General features: G+C 39.7%; 1 protein-coding gene across 3 annotated transcripts in view; it reads left to right on the forward strand.

Moving 5' to 3' along the window:
• Positions 1 to 22,096, forward strand: part of LOC131989117 (protein phosphatase 3 catalytic subunit alpha) — a 74,643-nt gene that overhangs the window by 48,776 nt on the left and 3,771 nt on the right. Inside the window, exons 8-13 of one of the 3 annotated variants that reach the window (XM_059354290.1) lie at positions 896 to 990; positions 11,395 to 11,520; positions 12,205 to 12,276; positions 15,303 to 15,387; positions 16,333 to 16,430; positions 19,915 to 19,944. In XM_059354290.1, the coding sequence (XP_059210273.1) occupies positions 896 to 990; positions 11,395 to 11,520; positions 12,205 to 12,276; positions 15,303 to 15,387; positions 16,333 to 16,430; positions 19,915 to 19,944 (506 nt within the window). Of the gene's footprint in view, positions 1 to 895; positions 991 to 11,394; positions 11,521 to 12,204; positions 12,277 to 15,302; positions 15,388 to 16,332; positions 16,431 to 16,984; positions 19,766 to 19,914; positions 19,945 to 22,096 lie in introns of those variants that run through there. The other 2 variants (XM_059354292.1, XM_059354291.1) reach the window with 2 other exon arrangements.

A 22,096-nucleotide genomic window follows, 5' to 3' on the forward strand; every position in this document is an offset into this window, starting at 1 on the left:
GTTTTTGGTTTACCTCCAAAATATTAACTTTGTTATCAGAACCACCCTCTCTGCTAAATAAGATCACTTCTGGCTCCAAAAAAACAAGACGACACGAGGCTTCACAACAGAAGTCTACAAGTTCTATACAGTCTGTGAGTCAGACACATACAGTGCTTTATGAATAGCCAACCTGTCTAATATTTATTCATCAGGAGCCTAAAGTTCACCCTGGATTTCAAACAAAGACACGGGAAAGCCTCTTTGAAAAGTTTGTGTTTTAAACTGGGCAGGTGGGTGGATGTGTCAGGCTGATCTCCTTGTGTGCGCGGTCGAGGGGGTGGGATGCACAGAACACAGTTGTTTACCATTGCACTCCCACAGAGCAGTCACATGGGAAACCTTGCCAAGTCTCAGGTGATGTTCCTGCCCCAAGCCTTAGACCACACATGTAATAATGTTATTGAGTTACATCTATGTTTTCTCGCACCCTTTTTAAAGCTCTGTAAATAAAGGCTGCAAGGTGTGGTGCAGGAAAATAAATCATCTGAAGTCCGTACTCTGTTTACCTAGAGCGCTATTCCATTCCAAGTATCCAAACCACCAAACATAGCACAGACGTTCGCTGGGAGATCAGAGCAGTTGGGGTTTGAACGCTGAGTTGGTTCAGTGTGAAGTCACTCCAGGGCATGTTTAACCTGCAACACAGGGATTTACTCTCCTGAGGCTACGCCGAGTTGCCCCCCTTGCTGATGCATCAGCTTACAAGACAAACACACAGCCATAGTGAAAACAAGAGGCCATAAAAACTGTTGCTGCTAATCATATCTCAAGGGTCGAACACCAATGATTAATCCGTGAGTAAGATGTTTGTAATGTTTGCTAATGATTATCTCTCCTGTGGATGTTTTACCAGATATCGCATGTACAGAAAGAGTCAGACCACTGGCTTCCCATCCCTTATCACCATCTTCTCTGCACCCAACTACCTAGATGTCTACAACAACAAAGGTAAGAAGAAAGAATACATCATAATCCATCTTCAGTGGCTGGAAAGATGAATACCACATTGTCATATTCATGAGTTGCCTCAGGGTGACACATCACATTTAAAGACAGAGTTTTGCATTTAGTGGCAGAATTGGGACATTCCTAAATCCTTTTTTCATGCTGTTTTGACATCACAGCAGAAAGTAATTAACAACATCATCATTGGCTTCTTTCTATTTTAGAGTTTCACGGCCTGGCTATTGTACCTGCCAGCCAGCGTTGCTTTCTGGGAAATTGAAATACAATGGAAACTCACACATGTGCTGTGTCTACAAAGACAAGTTAATATATATGTCGCAGAAAAAGCCAACATGTTTCAGCTCTGGTTTCGTCCAATTATTCCAGTGAAAAATGTCTGAGTTTTGCTAGTTTTTGACTCTCTTCACTTATTAACTTCAGCTCTTAACCAATTTACACTCGGAAAACAGCGCATAATTTGGTTGCAGGAGTTTGCTTTTAGCTGCAACCAGCACCTCTATGGCTCGCTCTGTTGGTCAGTCAGTCCACAAATATTTCCCCACCCTTTGGTAGCCACAGTTTTCGCCCTGGGAGGCTGAAATTTGGCATGCGTGTATGTGGTCGCAGCAGAAAACTGGCAAACCAGAAAAAAGCTGAAAGTGACTGAAAGCTGCACAAAGCTGAGTGGAGTGTTGACTCTGAGTTTTTGCAACTTTTGTTCTAGTGTCGTCATTGTTCTAGTGTCGTCATAAATAATGATGCTTAATGTAGCTTTAAAAGGCTCTTGAAATATTACCTTATTTATTATTACACCACACCAAATGATGAGAGTTAACAATTGGCTTTTAGGCTTACACTGGTACATGTACCGTACAATATTTATTCCCATTTGGTAGTAAATAAGTCTTAGGGGTCTTAAGTTTCAATTATACAGTGGATGCAGTTGTTAGCCAACCATTTTACCCAATGTCCTTTCGGTATCAGTATTGTACAACCCTGATTCCAAAAATGCTGGGAAAGATGCTGGGAAAAACAGAATTCAATGATTGCAAAACCTTTCAGACCTTCATCTAATTGAATGCAGTACAAAGACAAACTATCTAAAGCTCAAACTGGGAAACTTTGTGTATCAAAATATATACATTCATTCATTGTGTTTTGATTTGCATTTTACACAGTGTCCCGACTTTTTTTGTTATCAGGGTTGTACTTGCTCAATGACAAGAATATCTGCGATACTGATTGCGGTCAGGTCAGTTCAGGGATGAAGCTGGTGAGAAGTGAAATGGCCTGGTGCCGGTTGACTTGGCACCTGGTGGCGCCCTACGCTGTGCTACGGTGCCCACGCAGCAAGATAGGCTTGCCTTTTATGCTGTGAGTCAGCACTTTTCCCCAGAGAACAGACAGTATCTGCTTTGGCTGTGGGGGCATGTTTGGATGGAGGCGGCGGTGGGCAAACCACAGGAAATGGAAATGGGAAGGGAAGAGTGATGGTGCTGGTGCACACTGTTTCGCAATTGCTCCAGTGATGAAATGCCATAACAGAGCTTTATGCTGCAGTGCTGCTGGTGTGAGTATATTACACATGGGAGCGAGGGTTGTCCTTTACTGTTTTCTTTTGGCCCATTTGAGATTAGGTCGCATTTGTTTACTTTTTTCCCCATGAGCTGCCTCCATTCCTCCTTCCCTGCACAATAAGGATAGTCAAGAAACAACGTGGCAGTTTGCCTGTCTGGATCGTTGTTTATTATTAGGACCCCATTTGTTCCATGCCAAGTAATCTTCCGAGGGCGCATAGTCAACACAACACAATACAAACAAACAAACAAAGTGATGTCAGGCGCATGTTGTTTCTAGTTTTGGCAGCCAATTGCCTGGCAGATAATTTGTACCTCTAGAGCCCAATATGGAACAGGCAAAGTTTCTAAAATTATTTAGTCTGTACCCTGTTCATGGCTGCAACTGGCTGACCTTCAGTTGATAAAATGCCTCCCAGAGCAGTAGTGGTTATCAGAAAGAAAAAGATTACTCTGTGTTTGTTTTCAGAACTGACTTCATTTAGGCACACAAATACATCTTACCTGGCAGGACGACATGTTCTTTATTTCTCTCATCATTCACTGTCTGCTTGAAAGCGAGACATGCTTTTCTCCTCGGCTAAATCCGTCATAAAGTGGCTAGATCTTTGGCTTAAAAGGCAAATATAAGAGCAGAGGGGGGAAAAAATCACAACTCCCAAGCAAATAAACATCCCTCAAGCTAAAGATCTTGCCAGAGATTTTATGTTAAAGCTCTTAAAACTTCAACAAGTTGTGGTTATGTAATTACTTGGTTCCCAATTCACTTTATCAATCATCTGTTTGATGTATTTTTCCCCCACAGTTGCACAATTCCACGGAACAGGCACAGCAAACCAATACAGCCCTATCAGTCCTGCTGATGCTCTTCTAATCAGTCATGTGGGTGGGGTTCGCTCGTAGAACCAAAGCCTCTGTAATGAATTGGTCTGCTCCGAGCTTCTTGCTGGAGCTGGGAGCCCACTGAGTATGTCCCATGATTGATGGCCAATCGAGTGGGCACATAAATCTTAAAGGGGAGGGAGGAGGCATCAGCAGGTTCCATCAATACAGTGCTGGGAGTTGGCCAGATTAACCAATGAGACCTCTCCACGTGGGAGAGGGGTGCGGGTAGCAAGAAGAGCCCCTCCCGTCATAGAGGAGGAGGTGGAGGATATCTATGAGGCACCGCAAACAGGCAAAGAAAAACTCCTCCACTAGAAGTAAATTGAACTTGTAGCTGAGTCAGGATAATCGACACATGAATGATGCTCAGGATTCTATAAAGATAAAGTCCAGCACCAGGGATGCTCTCCATCCCTCCTTTTTTCTCTCTCTCAAGTCAAACTGTTGGCCTTGCAGTAAGTGTCAGGCGCTGACCAGCTGTCCATCGCAGCTCTGACCCCTGCTCACTGCACCCCGGAGCTGGCAGGGGAGCTGTGTTAAATGAAAACACAGCAGCAGTGATTTAGCAGTTTTCACTGTTTGAGCTTTGAGTCCTGAAGTGACTGCAGTGGAGGGGGGGAGATGGAGAGGAGGAGGGGTGTAGCTGGCAGTTGCACACTTCGGAGATTGCTTGCGGTTTTGTATTAATGGAATGTTTTCTGCTGCATCATTATTGACTGGTCCCGAAAGCCAACAACTGAATCCTAATGGTTATGGTGCTTGGGTGGAATAAAAGCTAAATCACAGGGATGCTGCCAATGCTGTCGATGCTAATTTTTTTTATTTCAGCCCAGAGACAGTGAAGGATTGGTTGGGTTGGATCCATCTCACACCTGTTAACTCTTATTATATAACTCTTTTGTGTTATTGTTTGTTGATGAGGCGGAAAGGAGGAATGGAAATTTGAATGTTTTTTTTATAAATAGAGGAATGTTATGACGCCAAGAGAAGGGGTCGGAACAGCACTCGGGTTCACTCACAGGTCAGACTGGACAGTTAGCTTTTTACCCCATTTCCTGCCTACGGTCATTGTAGGTAGTCGAGATGGGCGATTTGAAGAGAAAGGAAATGGAGTGGCATGATTGGCTCCTGGCCCTGCCACTGGAATAAATAGCAGGATGGAAGCTAGGGCAGTGATGACGCCAGCACAGCAGGGAATTCATTTTTCCCCCTCGTCACAAGTGCCAGCGAGGAGAGTATCCCTGGCTGCAGATGCCCACCCATCTGTTATCACTCTGGTCGTTACTGGGCTTCCCTTTAGTTTCCTGTAAACATGGTTCAGTTACAAAACTTTTCATGCCGCATCAAACAAGAAAAATGAACGGCCCTTCTTGTTCCATACCAACTGGGATCACATCCTCATTACAGTATATCAAATGCCCAGTTATGGGTCATTGGCGTGCAGTGTAGGGAGCCAAAGACGCATCTCCCCTTCCTCCCACTGTACAAAAATGAATCCAAAATATCATGGATACAAGCACTGGTGACATTAGTTATTGGCGGTGGAGTCGTTGTAGTGAGGTCTCACCCATAAACTTGCATGACTGAATCGCAGGTCAGTCACAGCTGTCTGTTATGACATTACACCCCCGTTTTACAACAGCAACAAATAATTAATTAAATAATAGTAATCTAATCCATTAAATATTTATAGCACTTTTCTGGGTACTCAAAGACGCTTAAATAAATTATAAATTAAATTAAAACAAAATTTGTCTGAAAAACGTAGACTGGAATAAACATTAACACAATAAGATCTACCTAAGATGACAGAAACCATCTTTGGGGGGAAATTAATTCGACATGTACGGAGTTTTTTCGTATGTGGAGATGCTGGGGTTTATGACCTATACTGCAGCCGACCAGCAGGGGGCTGTTGAAACATTCTGGCTTCACCTTTGGGAAGCTGTCCTGTGGTCCATCTTTAAGTCCGTGGTAGGGATGTATATTGTCAAAGTTTTACCAATTCTGATTCCAATTGTGCTTATTGATGAGAATCATTTTTCCCATTCTCATCATATTTTGAAGTGACATACTTTATATATTGGGCTATATTCATAACAACAGAGCCAGCTCTGTCCATTGGAGAAGCCCAAGAAAAAGCTTCTAAGTGGGCTTTTAGAAAATCCAAAACAACTTTCAAGGTATCTGTATTTCCGAAAAAAACATTTTGAAATCCAAAGCTTTCTTCATCTACAAAGGAAGACTATGAGATGCAATTGAAAGCTGCAGCAAAAGTTAGTAAGTGGACTTCAGTACAGTGTTCGTTTTGTTAAGAAAACTATGAGGTATGTTCGTCATATACATTTTTTCCAATAATTAATTCAACTCAATGATGAAACATCATTAAACACGATCTGCGATGACATCAACATGCATTGCCGAAAAATACCATATATATATATCAAATCAAGACTCACCAGCAGCACACAATGGGGATAGTCAGGAGGTCAATTGTTGAATTGTGTTGGTTTAAAATAACAAGATACAGATCAGAACATGCTCCATGTCTGAAAATATTCTTCTCTAAATCGATGTGATCATATACCTAAAATACCCAAATTTCAGGTCAGCTGAGTCTTGACTAAAGAACAGAAGGGTAAGCCTAGTAAATATGATGAAAAACTAACAAAAAATAGCTGACAAACTAACATTATTTTATTAAGGTTATTTCTTTCAAAGAAAAATCGTTTAAAACCCAAACCTACCTGTTGACAGGTCGTCACTTATCATACAAGACAAGGTATTTTGTCCCTACTCTATCCTTGTGGGTAAATGTGGGCTTCGGTTTTCTTTGCTGCTGCACATGGTCTCATTGATTTATTAACTGAAAATGAATTAGAAACCATTCATGCATTGTTCAGCTGTACATGGGCTACATCCAGTCCCTACCATCCCAATGTCTGACATCAAATGGAAGTAGAGCACTGAATGTAATGGACCAAGAAGGGTCTGAGCGGTTGGCCTGGAATACTAATCCAGTGGAACTTGATACAAGATGCCTTAGAGACAGATATGCAGTCAGCAGTAAGCGTCCGGGCAGGACAGTGGGAATCTCCCCCTCATCTCAAAGCAGATTTAACAGTCCTCGTTACTGGGGAAACCGACTCAAGGCACTCCCTTATGAATAATTAATGAGCGGGCGTCGCCTTGCAATATATGTGTTACCGTGGCAGCAGGCTTGGCCTCAGCTACCCTGCAAACCAGCGCCAGAGCAGCAGAGACATCTAGTGGCTGTCATGCAGTGTTAGACACACAGCTGGTCACCACAGAGGCAGTGCCCTCCTGCTGTATGACAGATAACTTTGCATATAATTGTGCTTTTGTAGTAAAGCATGTTCTGATAATAAGGGGGCAGAAAAGTGCTGCTCCTGTTGCCCTTATCTGCATGTTTAATGCAATAACCAAAAAAAGACAGAAGACCTTGACCTGCTGGCACCCGGAGCTTATTGAACATGTTTGTGTTGCACGGGGAGGTTGTTGGGTGTGTCTGTTCCTTTAAAGGGAATCCGATTTGAAGGAGGGACGGCAGGGGAGCTGACCTTCTCCCCCGCTCTGCCTTTTTCCCTCCGGGCTTCCATGGCTGCATTCAATCAAGTGCCTCGACCATGTTTATGCAGTATGTGATGTTTATGCAAGTCCTGCCCACGCGTGCGACTGCTTTCATGCACGCACAAGCATAAACACCCACATCCCCGTCTGACTGGAATGTGTCAGGGTAATACAATGCTTTTCTTATTGGACTCGGTAGTAGTGTTTTGCTGATATTGATAATGATGGTACGATAATTATCCGGTATATGGATGTTCCCCTGCTGGAGAGTTTTCTGTTTGTGTTGGAGGAGGTGTGTGTGTGCATTTGTGCAGCCTTGGATAAAGAGGTGACGGCAGTGGAAAGTAATGCTTTGCAATACTTAAGGGACCACTTTGATTGCATAGTTACTGCACTATATGCATTATCATGCCTCATTGATTCCACACACACACACACACACACACACACACACACACACACACACTCAGGCAAACCCCAGTCTAGCTGAATGTTTTCTGACCCCATTTGTGTTGCGACCGAGGTTATAGCTGCTTGGGATGCCAGGTTTGATGACTTGCTATTCCCGACCGGAATAAAGGCCAAGGCAGGAAAGTCCCCCATGGTGACCCAGCCACGGTGTCCGCTTTCCTCTGATCTGGGCCACCAGACTGGCCTTGTGTATGTAAGAGGCTGGGGCTTCTATATACAGCAGGGATATATTTATATTGGGTGGCTCTCATGTTTTCCTCAGCACCCAAGTTCACACCGTGCCTTAATCATGGGTGAGGTCACACGGGCCGTGCTGTGGTCAGTGTTTGGGAGGTGGTTTCTATGTCAGCAGGGCACAGAGCCCATGTGATTATGATAAGTAATTTAGTAAAATAAACTGATATACTGACTGCCACACAAATACTTGATATGCATCCTGCCACCAGGCTGAACGTAATCACAGAACACACAGTTTATTGGGGGTTTTTTTTACACCCTCAATGTGAGCGCCAACCTAACCACACCTGCTAGAGTCCCCACTGTTGCATGATTAATATATTATGATTTTTATAACCTTGAATTATTTACCTAATCTAGCTTGAATAATTTAAAGCCACTATGTGTAAGTTTTTTTAGGTTTGTAGCATAGGGATGTAACATGAGAAATTATGTGATGAATGAAATTGGCGAAATGAAAAATGAATTGTTATACTACTTTTGAACAGCAGATAGCACTGTATACTTTTGACTTCAATTGTTTGACGATTTACGTCACTCACGTCATGTATCAAGGTACATAAACATGGTAGATGCACAGTGAATCATCCTGTTAAAATCAGACCTGTGGCCAGCATTTTGGCTTCATCTTTTAACGGAGTCGATGTAGCCACCTCTGGCAGCCACATCATAGCCGAGCATGCAGTTAGAATGCAGGACAATTAAATGGAAAATTAAATGGGTAAGAAAATAACAGACAACATGAACAGTGTGCTTTGTGAAAGTTCAGAGATCTCAGGTTCTGCCTGAAAATGTAGATATGCTAATTCCCTTAAAAAATAACATGTAAAGTATAAAGTAGGAACACAGGCCAAGCCTTAATTTGTTCTTAAGAGATTTTCTTTGGGATTTGTTTTACAATTTGGTTTGGGTTTGTAGTTATTTCAGACTGGATATTTTAGTTTAACTTTTACAACAAAAAAAAAGAAATATGCCTTGTATTGCACAGATTATACTCTAGCTCAGAAATCTAAAATAATTATCTAATTTAAAAAAGAAAAAAGAGGTTTAATTAAAATTTTAATAGATTTTGAAAAACAAAGAAATCTTTTTAACACAATTTGTCCTAAATCTCTCTCTCTCAAAACTTTAAATGAATAGTTCCAAATTCCTTCTATTCCAATTACTGGCTTTCTTACTCAGAATTAGATTAAAAGATTGATGTTTTCATCTTAGTCAGCAGAAAGCAATTAAGTGCAACTATTGATTTATTGAACTACTTCCTTTAAGCATAAACATAGTCATTTAAATTCTTAAAATTTTGCAGTGCATAGATTTTGATATATTATACATAGCATTTGATGATGGTGATGATGGCATAAGCAGGAGAGGAGCAGTCAGCACGGTTTTTTGTCCGATTGCATTGAAAATGATCATTATAAGGTCCATTGCTGTTGCAGTAATTAGCTTAGCTTCCTGTCTCCCTGCTCCCCGCTCCCCTCTTCAACAGAAATTTATGGTTTAGTGTAAACTAATGAAAAGTGCTCAGCCTTAAAGGCCCAAATGCTGAGCCATGTGTTTCTGTGATGTTATTCATGTATCCAATCCTGTGACTGACAGACCTGCTTCACCAACTAGAGGCGGTAATCAATACACAGAGGAAATCATCCAGAGCGGGGAAAACGGGGATTGATTTTTTTTTCTCTCTTTTTCCTAAACTCTGGTTAGCTTCATTTTGATGCTTGTGCATTAAACAGCCTCAATTTACACATCTCCGTTTTCAGTTCAGCATATATATGAGTCCTTCTTTCAGAGTGAGAGGTTGACAAATGCCGATGTTAATACATCACCCTTAAAATGTCTCCGTATAGGTTTCCTGCCGGATCCTTTTTATTCAGTCTCCTCACCCAGAGGCTGACTGACAGCGTCTGACAAATTGTTGACTTGCATCCAGGCTTCACTTCAGTTTTGGTGTTGATGACAGCATTTTGGACACTTTTTGTGATTGTTTTTGAGCCAAGGGGAGCTCTGTAAAAAGTGTTTTTTAGTCATGCAGCACCTGCAGCTGATGAATAATTAACCAGAAAAGGTAAACAACAAAACCAGCCAAAAACATTCACATTAAAACTCATAAGTGTTTATTAATGTAGCATTGTTCTACTTTACATTCAAAGCAGAAGTCTGCGAATGACTTAACAAACCACAAAAAGAAACAAAATGCCAGTTTATCAAAGAAAATAATTTATTTGCAAGTGAGGAATATCTTAGTCCTCCTTTTATTCTTAATATAATATTATATTTGTTCTTTAGATATTTCCGTTTAATGTGCATCCTGTTGGCTCCTCGGATGGTGATGTTTCCTGCTACTTTAGAGTACTTTGTGGGTAACTCTCTCCGGGCTAATAACAGAGGGATATGTACCTCGGTATGTGAAGCTGCTGAGACCACATAGTATTTCTAAGTGGTGGTTGGGAACAGGATGGAGGCTGGTAATGGACCTGGACTCTAATCAGATCTGATGCTTTCTCTTGGTTGTTGAAGTATGGACTCAAGTATTGATTCCAGACTGCAGCTGTAAGACTTTAGAGGAAGAAAGAGAGATGTCAGAAGTTTCAGACAGGGAATGGAGAAGTTTACTCCTTAAGGTCGCTGCCATGGAACACGTGGATGTTAACAGACACACACACAAACCATACACTCAAATCACAATTCAATACAATTCATAACACTGGGTTCAATGTTATGATTTTCTAATTTATCTTTTTCTTTTCTAAACTAAAGTAGTGTATGATCTGTGCAAAACCATACACATTTTCATATTTTTTGTAAATGTCTTTTGTCTTAAATAACAAAAAAATCACTTAACTTTAAAACATCTTCAAATAAACAAACTAAGGCTCTTACCTTATAATTTATTTGTTAATTTTTTAAATACATCAGGATATCTATATTTTAAGACAGACCCTGAGATCACACTGTTTGTCTTTTGTTTAGTCTTGTTTAATTGAGTTTTATCTATTTATTATTGTCTTGTTTTTTTATTCTGGCTTTTATTAGAGCTTTATTAGGTATATATTTATTTAATTTTAGTAATTAAGTTTTTAAGTAGGTTTAATGTAGCCAATGATTATGATAGTAATAATAATTATTGTTATTATTATTTTTTGTGCGTGTCCAGGTGAAAATTCCCACATTTAGGAGTTACCGCCCTGTTTCAAATTGGAGAAGTGGCAGCATTTTGGTTTCCTTATTAACAGAGAGCCACTTCTGACGGTAGTATATATATATATAGGGTTGTGTCTGCAAATAAAATTATTCCAACTTAATGGGTGACCGTCAGAAGTGGCTCTCTCTTAATAAGGAAACCAAAATGCTGCCACTTCTCCAATTTGAAACAGGGCGGTAAATGTCGGAATTTTCACCTGTGGCTGTGTGCAGCTAATAGGTTGGGTCAAAAGTTAAAAGTAGATAGCACTCTCTGCTGTTTTAAAGAGAATCATAAATCATTTTTCATCTCACTAGTCTGAAATGTCTCGCAAAGTATAATTTCTTTCTCAACTATAACTCATCTTGTGTTTCCAGGGATCTAAAAAAAAGCTGAATTTCATTATATCTCACCTTACATATTTCTTAAACCCACCTTCTCATTTTTCCTCCCCCTCCCCAGCGGCAGTACTGAAGTACGAGAACAACGTGATGAACATCCGACAGTTCAACTGCTCACCTCACCCTTACTGGCTGCCCAACTTCATGGACGTTTTCACCTGGTCCCTGCCCTTCGTCGGGGAGAAGGGTGAGCGCATACAGTGAGCACGTAATATACATCAAATGAGAACACTGAGTACAAGCAGTTTTACCAAATGCTGTTTGCACCATTGAGTTGCAGCGAACATTGTTCCCTGACTCGGTAATGAAAATGGGCCTGCCTCAAGTAATGTAGCGCACTCAGTGAAGTATAGTCAATTATAGCTCATAAATACCATAATGACACCACAAGATTTATGAGCCAAAAACATGCAAAGTTAAATCAGCAAAAGCAAGTCAGTGAAAGTTCTAAATGGCCTTAATATGAGCAGAGGTTTGCATTCTCTCCCTGCTTTAAAGATTGTTCCAGGCATTTGGTTTTTAGGGCGACCCGCTGTGATGACTGTGACACATCTGTGTCAGTGAATCACACATAACTATGACTGATGCACTCACTTTAAAGAGCCTATTTTGGGTGTGACCCTTCTTTACAGGGCCATTCCTAGCTTTGTTGCAAGGTCACTGATGGACACTGCTCACTGGGTGTGTGTGGAGGGGTCACTAGGGTTCATGTTTGTCCGTCTAACAAGCACCGCGTGACTTATTGAGGGTGCACACATTCCCCAGACACACTGACCAGGTGGTACACATGCACAGATTTAAAGATGAGGTGGGTGTGTTTAAAAAATATCTGTGCCATTTTATAAAATCTATTTGTCTGATGTCTTTACAGTGACTGAGATGCTTGTGAACGTATTAAGCATCTGCTCCAACGATGAGCTGACAACTGACGAGGAGCTGGACGGTAAGCACAGCAGACGGACGGAAACATTTTTCACTACAGTTTTCCTCAGCTCCACTAGAGGGAGCTGTCTGCTAATAACCGCCTCACACACATACATTCCTTGTGTTTTTGCACATGCCATGACTGCTCTGCCCTTCTTTCACCACGTTCAGTTTAAATATATTTATTTTTTAACACATTCTCCAACATATTTTAGCTTACAATACCTGAACTCATAATCTCTCATCTCTGTTTAGTTGTTTTCTTCTGTATTTTGTGTTTGTGTGTGTCTAATTTCCTGTCATGTTAAGCTTCTTTGAGTACCTTTAAAGCGCTATAAATTTAATTTAAATTTAAATTTAATGTATTATATTCACCAACACAGTGACAATCCAGAAACTGTTCTCCACATGACACAGTCAAATCAATAAACTATTGTTGCATGGCCCTCTGCAGCTTGGAAACCTTTCCTTTCGATACCCAGGGTAATTCTGAAGAGAAAAATTGACTTTTTAGGCCTTACAAATGTTGAAAAGCCATCAATACAGTGGTTGGAGGTATTTTGTTGTAGTGCATGACCTCGTAGGTTTAACAGCACGGTTAGTCAGACAGTATTCATGCTTTTATCATCATATAATAGCAGCAAGTTCGAGTCATCTGTTTGATCCTGGGTCCAAGCTTATCTACAATAAGATGACCAATTTCCCTCTGCCTGCACCACCCTTTACTGCCAAACAGGAAATGATCTCACCAGTCCTTCCCACTCCTCCTCCTCCTCCTCCCTCTCTCACTCTGTCTTTGTGTTTACTGATGCACACAGTTTAACTCTGTAGGAGCACCCAGGGCCGGAGTGTAAGGATATAAACAGGTTTCAAGCATATTTTAAAACTAACACATTCAATCTACCTGTTCCTCTAGTTGATTGAAATTAAGTTTATATGATTGGCTAATGAATATTCTGAGAATATAAATATTAAGCATTTAAAAGGACCAAACATTAGGGTCCATATATGTACAACCCAGAATTCAAAAAAGTTTAGACGCAGTTTAAATAAAAATAAATATTAATTAATTTTGTATGTATTCAGAAGTCACAAATATATTTAATGTTTCAATAGGAACACTTCTTTTTTTGTAAATAAATACACTTACATTCTGAATTTGATTCTGTTTTTATTTAAGTTTTACACTTCAGGGTTTTATATAATATATAATAATATTTAATATTATATATTATATAATTTCTTCTAAATTTTAATAATATGTTATGAATTCACGTATTATATCATATGTGAATTAGTTTAGAAAAAAAAAAAATTATTTGCTTATTTGGATTTCAGGTTTTTCAAAATAAAATTTCAGTGAAATAAAACAAAAATTGAAGAAAGGACTCATTTTGTAAGAAGTTGCACTCGTTGTCAATCATTGTGATAACATCTATTGGAAATGACATTTGATTTCAGATTAAATTTTAATTTTGAAAACACATTTTATTCACATTTTTATTGATTTGGAAAGTGGCAGAACTCACACAACGTACAGTCCTTCTGTAACATCTCATCATTTTTCATCAACTCATTCACTCCATGCTTTTAGTTGATCCACTTTATTTTCACGTCTTTGCCTTCACTTTCACTTTTCTGGTTTCTCTTAAGCTTGTTTTGCAGCCATTTCCATTCTCATGTATGTTGATTAGTTTTACTTTGTTCATACTTGGATTGTTCTTTCTGTTGTCTTTTTCTCACTCATTCTTTCGTTTTCTGTGCCTGTGTAATCCATTTGTTGCCCTGCTCTTTATCGGCGATTATTTCCATGGTTTCCAGTTGCCATTGTATTGATATTCCTTTTGCATTCTCCTTACTCTTTCTCATGCTGTGGTGTTGTCACTGCCTTGGTTGACCTCATCTAATTTCTCTTTTCTATGTTTTCCAGAGTTTTGTGTTCAAGGCTACTCTTTTCTGTCACACTCCTTGTTCTTTCTTTGCTTCTTATTTTGCCGTCTGCCCCCTCTCCGCCACCTCCTCCTTTCATTCTACAGCCATCCATTGATATCTCTGTCCTTTCTTTTGTCTTCTCTTCTGGGGGTGTTTCATGAGAAGGACAGCTAATATATCCCCCCAAAAAAGGTACAAACATTAGCCGTAGTGGTGTGTGCAGAGGTAGATAGACTTTTGTCCAGTGCTTGCTCTTTGCTTTTCAAATCTGTCAACTAACTGCACTGTTTAAAGCACCTTCTAACACAAATCTCTTTCTGTTGATGCGTCAGTAAGGTTACAGCGACATTCAGTCTAAGACCAAATCTGACACATGAAAAAAAATATTTCTGGGAAGGAAGGTCATTACCTATTGTAATGTATGTGCTGAGGTAGAGTTTTAAACAAGACACAAGACTGTCAGCTCTTTCCCTTACCCAGCCTTTCACCACACATCAGCTTCATTTCTATCCTTCATACTTCATGCATTTTCCAAGCTGGCTCCCTGGGGCTGTTATTCTGCAAAAAGGTCTCTTTAAACAAAGTTTTGTTTTCCAGTCCAGGAAAATTCCTGTTTGAGTCTCCGCAACCAAAACACAGCACAGGAAAATTCATATCGAATGTGCTCATCGAACGTGCTGAAAAGACATGTTTGGACAAGGACAGGACGTTTACGGATGATGTAACATGGTTTAAGTGCTACCTGGGGAAAATAGTATGTAGGAGTTAACGGGGCTTCAGTTGAACACCACTAGTGGAACAATACAGACAGGCAGCATGAGTGCTCTGAATGCTGACCGTTACTCAGCAGCGATGTGTCGATGGATTCAAAGTATTTCATACAAGCTGAACTTCAGACTTCAATAACCACACTGTGTTTGCATCGTGTTCGTCTGATGCACTTCTGGATAAAACTAATAGTCCAAAACACTTGCTCTGTCTTAGCACATCTACTAAATGTTTTGGGACAGACACGACACGGACAATAAAGTCTATAATAAACTTCCGCAGGACATGGTTTAGTATGCATGACTCACAGTTTGTATGACTGTGTCTGACATCTGACCCCTCCAGGTGCCACAGCTTCCGCCCGTAAGGAGGTCATCCGCAACAAGATCCGTGCCATTGGCAAGATGGCCAGGGTATTTTCTGTGCTCAGGTATGCAAACATGAAAAAAAAAGACGCCCATTCTGTGTATTTTAACATTGCTAGCTATTTAAGATTGTTCTGGTACATTTAAAGATGTACTTATAAATATAGTTTTAATAACAGGTTTAATGATTATGTGGAATGTGAAAGGTGTGATTGATTAGAATGGAACCACAAAGAATAACCACCCAACTCACTGAAAACAACCTGCCCAGCACCAAACAACAGACAAAATGATCAACTAACATTTAGCTGCTAAAGAGACACACATTTCCTTCAGATGTTGGTGGAGACCAAACTTTATAGACTTTAAATAAATGCAACATAAACTTTGTCAGATGATTGTATGCCAATGTTGTGTCTTCAGCTTGTTCCACTGCCCCCAAGTGGTATGAAAAAGAAAAAAAAACATTACATGTGGCCTTTTCTTTCATGGCAATAGCTCCTGCACCTCTATGTAAAAAGATCAATCATGGCTAGAAGTAGGAGGTCAAACATCAAAAATGTAACGTATAAATCATTAAAAAAAAAAGATAACTATTTCATAATTTATTTTACAAAATTGGAAATTAAATTAAATTAATATACACAACACAAGCTTTACATTTTAGCTGAGGGGTTTTTTTTTTACAGGATCTGATCGGTGCGAATGGTTTATTTTTGGCAACTTTTTTTAAAAGACCTGTAGAATAAAGTGATTTTATTCAAATTTCTCAATTTGAAGCTTAATTTTAGGGTTTTTGGTTGCTTTTCCATGTTCATCACACATGAATTATTCAAGGACTATCAGAAATTTAAGAATTGAACGTTAACTTGACTTTCAAACCTGCCGGTGGGTTAAATTAGTTATTCAGTTGATATTTGAGATTTTCCAAAACACAATAACATTTGTTCACAGTAAAATGATCCTGCGGTAGTAAATAATGTGTATATTTGTGTGCATTGATACTTCAGAGAGGAGAGTGAGAGCGTGCTGACGCTGAAGGGACTGACCCCGACAGGCATGCTACCAAGCGGAGTGCTGTCCGGCGGCAAAGAAAAGCTGCAGAATGGTAAGACTGTCACCAAGTACCCCGAGACCCCCAGCTTTGGCCCCCAGAACGGATTCTCACACACACACATAAATTCCCCTCACGCAGCAATACCCTGGATAAAGTGCTAGCTCAGTATTTAGGGAATACTATATATAAAGACTCCTTCCCTTTACCCTCAGTGATGGTTCAGGAATTTGAAATTGCTGCCTCAGAATAACACTGTCAGGGTATTTAAATGTTTCTGGCAGCGTCACTTAGTATCCTTTTCTATACTGCATGTTTTAGTTAAATACGTCTAAGCAATAACAGTTGGTCTCTGTAGCTTTTTTTCAACTTTAATGCAGTTCGGTGTTGTCTTTTTTTAGAATATCAAGTTATATTTCTTATGGATAGCCCCCTCTTCCCCAACAATGACAGTTACAGTCAGCAGATTTTCTTTGTCCCTTTGTCTCCTCTAATGTGTCTCCCTCCCGATGTCTCGCATTTATACCCTGTCTCCCCGTCTCTTTCTGTATTCCACTGGTTTTATCTCAAATATTACCTGTATCTTTTTCTTTCTCCTTTCTTTCTAGAAACTGCAGGTATAATCGGTTGTGCAAGTATTCTGTTGTGTTATTTTTTTTCTTTTTTGTGAGCCAAGTTTAGAGTTCAGTCCACCCTCTTATGTTGAATTCCAAACCCTCCCTAAATGAGTTTGACAAACTGTTGCAGCAAAGGAAGTAAAGGCTTTCTGGAAACACCTTTACAGATACTTCAAATTTAATCGACAGAAACGGTGACTTTATTGTCCAAATTTGAGTGCTAGTTGTGGATCTCAGCAGTGCTCTGTTGGGATAGACGCGGGACTCTCTGTGATTCAAAGGATGAATTGGAATTGACACAAGCAACTGTGAATGAAAGGGGGATAGCTGCTGTCTGCCTTTCCTTTACAAAATAAAGCAGAAATCCAGACAACTTCCCTCTCCTCTCACAGGTTCTCACACATCAGCTAGCACTTCCCGAAGTACATACAATGTTATGTTGCACACGGAAATATCATACAAAGCAATAGATTTATATTTTAAAAATATTTATATCTTAATAAGAATAGGTTACTCTTTACTTTAAAGCATGTGTATGTGGGACACTGGAGTATGTTGCACTCAGTTTCAAAGTCGAGTTTACGCCAGCATACGCTGAAATCACAAGTGTTTGCTGACATTAGCCACTGGAAGAAAGGCTATAGCAGCAAAATCGCGAAGAACGTTTTATCACTTGTAAAATTTACCTTTTTATTTCCAATATAAAATAATGTGTCATTTTTTTATCACAGAAGTTCCATGGTTTCTCTTTAAAGCTGGGCTAGGCAGTTTTTTGTGTCTGTCATTAGGTCAAAATTCCATAATAACCTTACAGCAACCTTTCTTTTAATTCAAGTGATTGCAGAGAAAAGTAGACTTCTGCACCTCCAATTGACTCCGTTTTTTCAGGTTTTAGAAAGACTTAGGAGACACGGGTTATGTCAGATACACCATTCAACCAACAGGAACCAAGTTCTTCATTCATCATTACATGGCGTCATTACGTCACTGTATACGTCTCCGCTCCACAACTGCAGACTACATCCTCTCTTTAGTTGGTGATGTTGGTCTGGATACTCCCAGTCCAAGCCCCTGATATAAGTGGTTTATGGTTCAAGACCAGCAAAGAGTTGGTGCCACTCTGGAAGTAGTTTTCCTGGCTGAGAGCCGGTTCTTTGGCTGTCAAAACGTGAGGAACTGGTTCAAGATTAAGCGCTGGATCTGAACCGGACCTTTAACTGCCTTGGTGGAAAAATGAGTAAGCGAGAGAGCGGCCCTATTGGCCCTTCTACAAATGCAGATATGCGTACATGTCCGTGTCCATGTCAGATGGTGAAAGCCAGATTCAGTGTCAAATTCTGACATTTCTGTTGCCTTTTGCCTGCCAGAAAACTGCATATCCCAGCTTAAAAGGAAAATAGCATTCAGTTTGAGCTTTAACATATGATATCCACAGGATTTTGAAAGATCAAAGAACTGGGCTTGTTTGAAATTGCATTGTGAGTTTTTATTTGAGTTTAAAGTGACCTCCTGTGGGAGGAGAAATGACCAAATTAGAATGAAATAACATCTGGACAAAGTTGGCAATTCTGTATATCTCAATTAGGGAGGATGGGATTCTCTCCTCTATGTCAGCCCAACAGATTTAGGCTGAAAAGACAGAGCTACTTTTACATTCAGTGGTTCATTAAGTAATAAACACGCTATGGCTCTACACACTAACTCCACTTTCATAGCCTGGAGTATATCCGATGAGTCGTTTAGCCCAACACTAACTGTGTTTTAGAGTTCAATAAGGGGTTTGAAACCACTTAACACACTGGCACCTTATAATTGTGTTTCTGCTGACGACCTGCATTAACAGTGGTGGTCCTTTGGATTAACATATATGCTTATGGGAGTTGAAGAGTTTTTGTTTGGAAGCAGCTGACACTAAAGAGAACCCCAGTGAAGGTAGAGTGATGTTCAGAGATTCCTGTTGCAACATTGGTAGAATCACATTGCTCCCCTCCTTTAAGCAGACGCCAGTGTGCTTCTACTGTAATGTTGACTCCATCAACCATTCCGTTTACAGTCCCGTGCTGTTCTGTAATTTATTTTCATCCTCATGGTAGTATGTCCTGTAGTCTTCAGTACTGTATAGCTGTTTAGCTTTGCTGTCACCTTCTGCCTCCATCCCTGTCTTTGTGTAAAGCTGATTTACACAGCTGTACTTTATGTTAATTTATAAGTTCAAGGATGGTTGTAAGGAAATTGGTAAGTGGTTAAAAAGCCAAAGGTCCCCCCCACCCTCGCACTTCACAAAAGTAAGCCAGCATTTTTGATATTTAATATCAAAAGATGCTAATCCTGCCGTTCCAGATGCTGCTTCATGTTACACACAACACAATAGTGATGCTGCTCTATGTGTCTACAGCTCTTCCAGTTTACATTAACAGTCATAAAGCTCACAATCATACATACATTTAAACCGTATCCCTGTCATCCATCCGTCCTAAGTCCCCCTTCTCCATGTATGCTCTTATTTGCGTAATAGTAAAGAACTAATATATTTCCCGCTTTAACGTGTTGTATTTGCTATCAGTGTGCGTCCCTGCAGTATTCATTCACCTCATTGACTCGTTTGTCAGACCTTCTCAAAGCACCTCAAAGACACTGTTCTCTCCATGAGGTCGTTCGCTGCCACAAACATGTGTCACCTTCCCTTTACAGATCTGGAACTCATCAAAAAGCTAAGGCTCATCCCTCTCCTCTCCTCTCCCTCCTCCTCCTCTTTCTTCGCGAACATCCATGTGTCCTTTGTCATAAAATGTGGAGATGACGTTAACCTTTGTTGTCGGCATTGGCTTTCTTTGCTGCTCATTGACTTGTTCCTAGGACAAAATGAACTCCTCTGCTCACTTCTCTCATTCGTTTTGCAACCCCCCTCTTCTTCTCTTCAGCTACTATTGAAGCTATTGAGGCTGACGAAGGTAAATGGGTCTGGCTGCCCTCTTCTGTTGCTTTTCATGGCAATAGACAGGGGGCTCCGCTGGGTTTTCATTCATCTCGCTGGTGCTTGAATAGAGTGTGTTGGGTGTTTGGGCTAACAAAATGTGGCATAGTATTAACAGAGAAAAAGAAGTAAGTAATTAGGAAACCTGTGGTCACACATGTCTTAAAGGGGAATGGATTTCATAGCACAGATTTCAAAGTCGCACTGTCATTTTGAGTGAGTGCAAAGCATATATGACGTCATTTTTAACTAAAATCTGCAGCTTATTCATCGTTAACAATGTGTTTTTGCTATACCTTGAAAAAAGTCTACACCTATAATAATATAATATATAATAGTTACTAGTCTAGACAATATGCTACAACACTGGTTTAATTATCACTGCTTATGCAACTTTCATGGAAATTATCAGACAATCCAGGTTCAGAATAGAGGTCGAACTTGAAGAACTGCACATTCACACTCACATAATGTGGGAGGTGTTAAATAAATGGGCATCATCAGGTCACCTGGCCGCTGTATTGAGCTTTTACCAGATACCAGAAGCATCGGGTGGACCAGCACACTGTATCCAGTCAAGCTGTACCACCACAGTATCTCATGCAGTGTTTGGTAGATCTTGTCTAGACATTTTTGATTTTTTGCAGAGGAGTGCACAACCTTAAAGTCACACTGAAGCAGACACCAAAGTAATCAGCAGATTTGTGTAAAATATGTTAATAAAGTCATGTGGAAGGTTACACTTCTCTTATCTAAAGGTATATAAAGTTTAACAGAGAGAAGGAGTCCATTTTCAGTTAAATCACTCAACATGGTAACAACAACAACACATAGTTTACCTCCTGCTCTGCCCTCACACAATACAGTGAAGTCTTGCTATGAAAGCTCATAAAGGTATTTCCCCTTTGAAACAACTGAAGCAGTTGTGCATTGTTGTTGCTGTTGTAGCAATGTAACAATACTACAGTTCCCTTTAATCTGAATTAGAAGAGACAAACGCTCCAGAGGAGGCTTAGGAATCCAAATTGGATTCTCCCCAAAATCATTTTTATTTGCATCGCCTTTGGCGCAAGAACAACCTCAACTGCGAGCTAAATAGTAGTTTGCCAGCTGCTATTTACGTTGGAATTGTCCAGTACTTCCTCTTTAGCCCCATAGAGGACAGTCCATTGTAGTGTCGAGACACTTCTCTGCTTCTCTCTTCATGTGGATCCTCTGTGGCCCTGCTGTGTCGTGTTCTTTCCTGTGAGCTGCTAATAACCTGTGTCTGACCTGTGCTATGCAGCAACACAACTATGCTACCCATCATGCCCCTCTCTACGCTCCACAATTTGTCGTCTTAAATTATTCCCCCCCACCTCATTCTAGTAAAGGGTCATCTTCTTTGCAATCATAGTTGTTACCATTAAGAACCCCCCAGCCTTTATGAAAGGTGGAAGTAACAACATTTCAACTTTTTGGAGGTGCAATAGGCTGAAACGTATGGAAGCTCATTTCTGCCAACGTGAGGGGAAAAAATATTAATTATAATGAGAAACATTCTCGAAATAATGATTTGGTATTTCAACATAATGATCAAGTACTGCAAAGTAATAACTAACTTATTTTGAAATAGTGACTTGGTATCTCAGAATAATGACTTACTTCTTTCGAAATATTGACAAAGGATGGCAAAATAATAATTTACTCATCTCAAAATAGTGAGTGTTCCAAAAATATTGACTTACTTATCTTGAGTGAGTTTGTATCTTATAATAATCACTTACTTATTTAAAAATAATGACTAACTATTGCAAAAAAATAACAAACTGATCTCAAAATAATGGCTTATCTAAAAATAAAACTTTAACATTTCGAAATACTCACTTAATATATCAAAAATAATGACTTATCTAAAGAAAATAACTTAATATCTCAAAATAATGACTTATCTAAAAAAAAGTATTATCTTGAAATACTGACCTAATATCTCAAAATAATTGCTTATCTAAACAAAAAACTTAAAATTTAAAAAAATGACAGATTTATCCCAAAATAATGACATAGTATCTCAAGATGAGAAACTTTTTCAAAATGACTGGCAAATTCAGTATTTTGTGTCTTTCGGGAAAGTTTTTAAGATACTAAGT

This window comes from Centropristis striata, chromosome 17 (genome assembly GCF_030273125.1).
Source record: "Centropristis striata isolate RG_2023a ecotype Rhode Island chromosome 17, C.striata_1.0, whole genome shotgun sequence".
NCBI classification, from domain to species: domain Eukaryota; kingdom Metazoa; phylum Chordata; class Actinopteri; order Perciformes; family Serranidae; genus Centropristis; species Centropristis striata.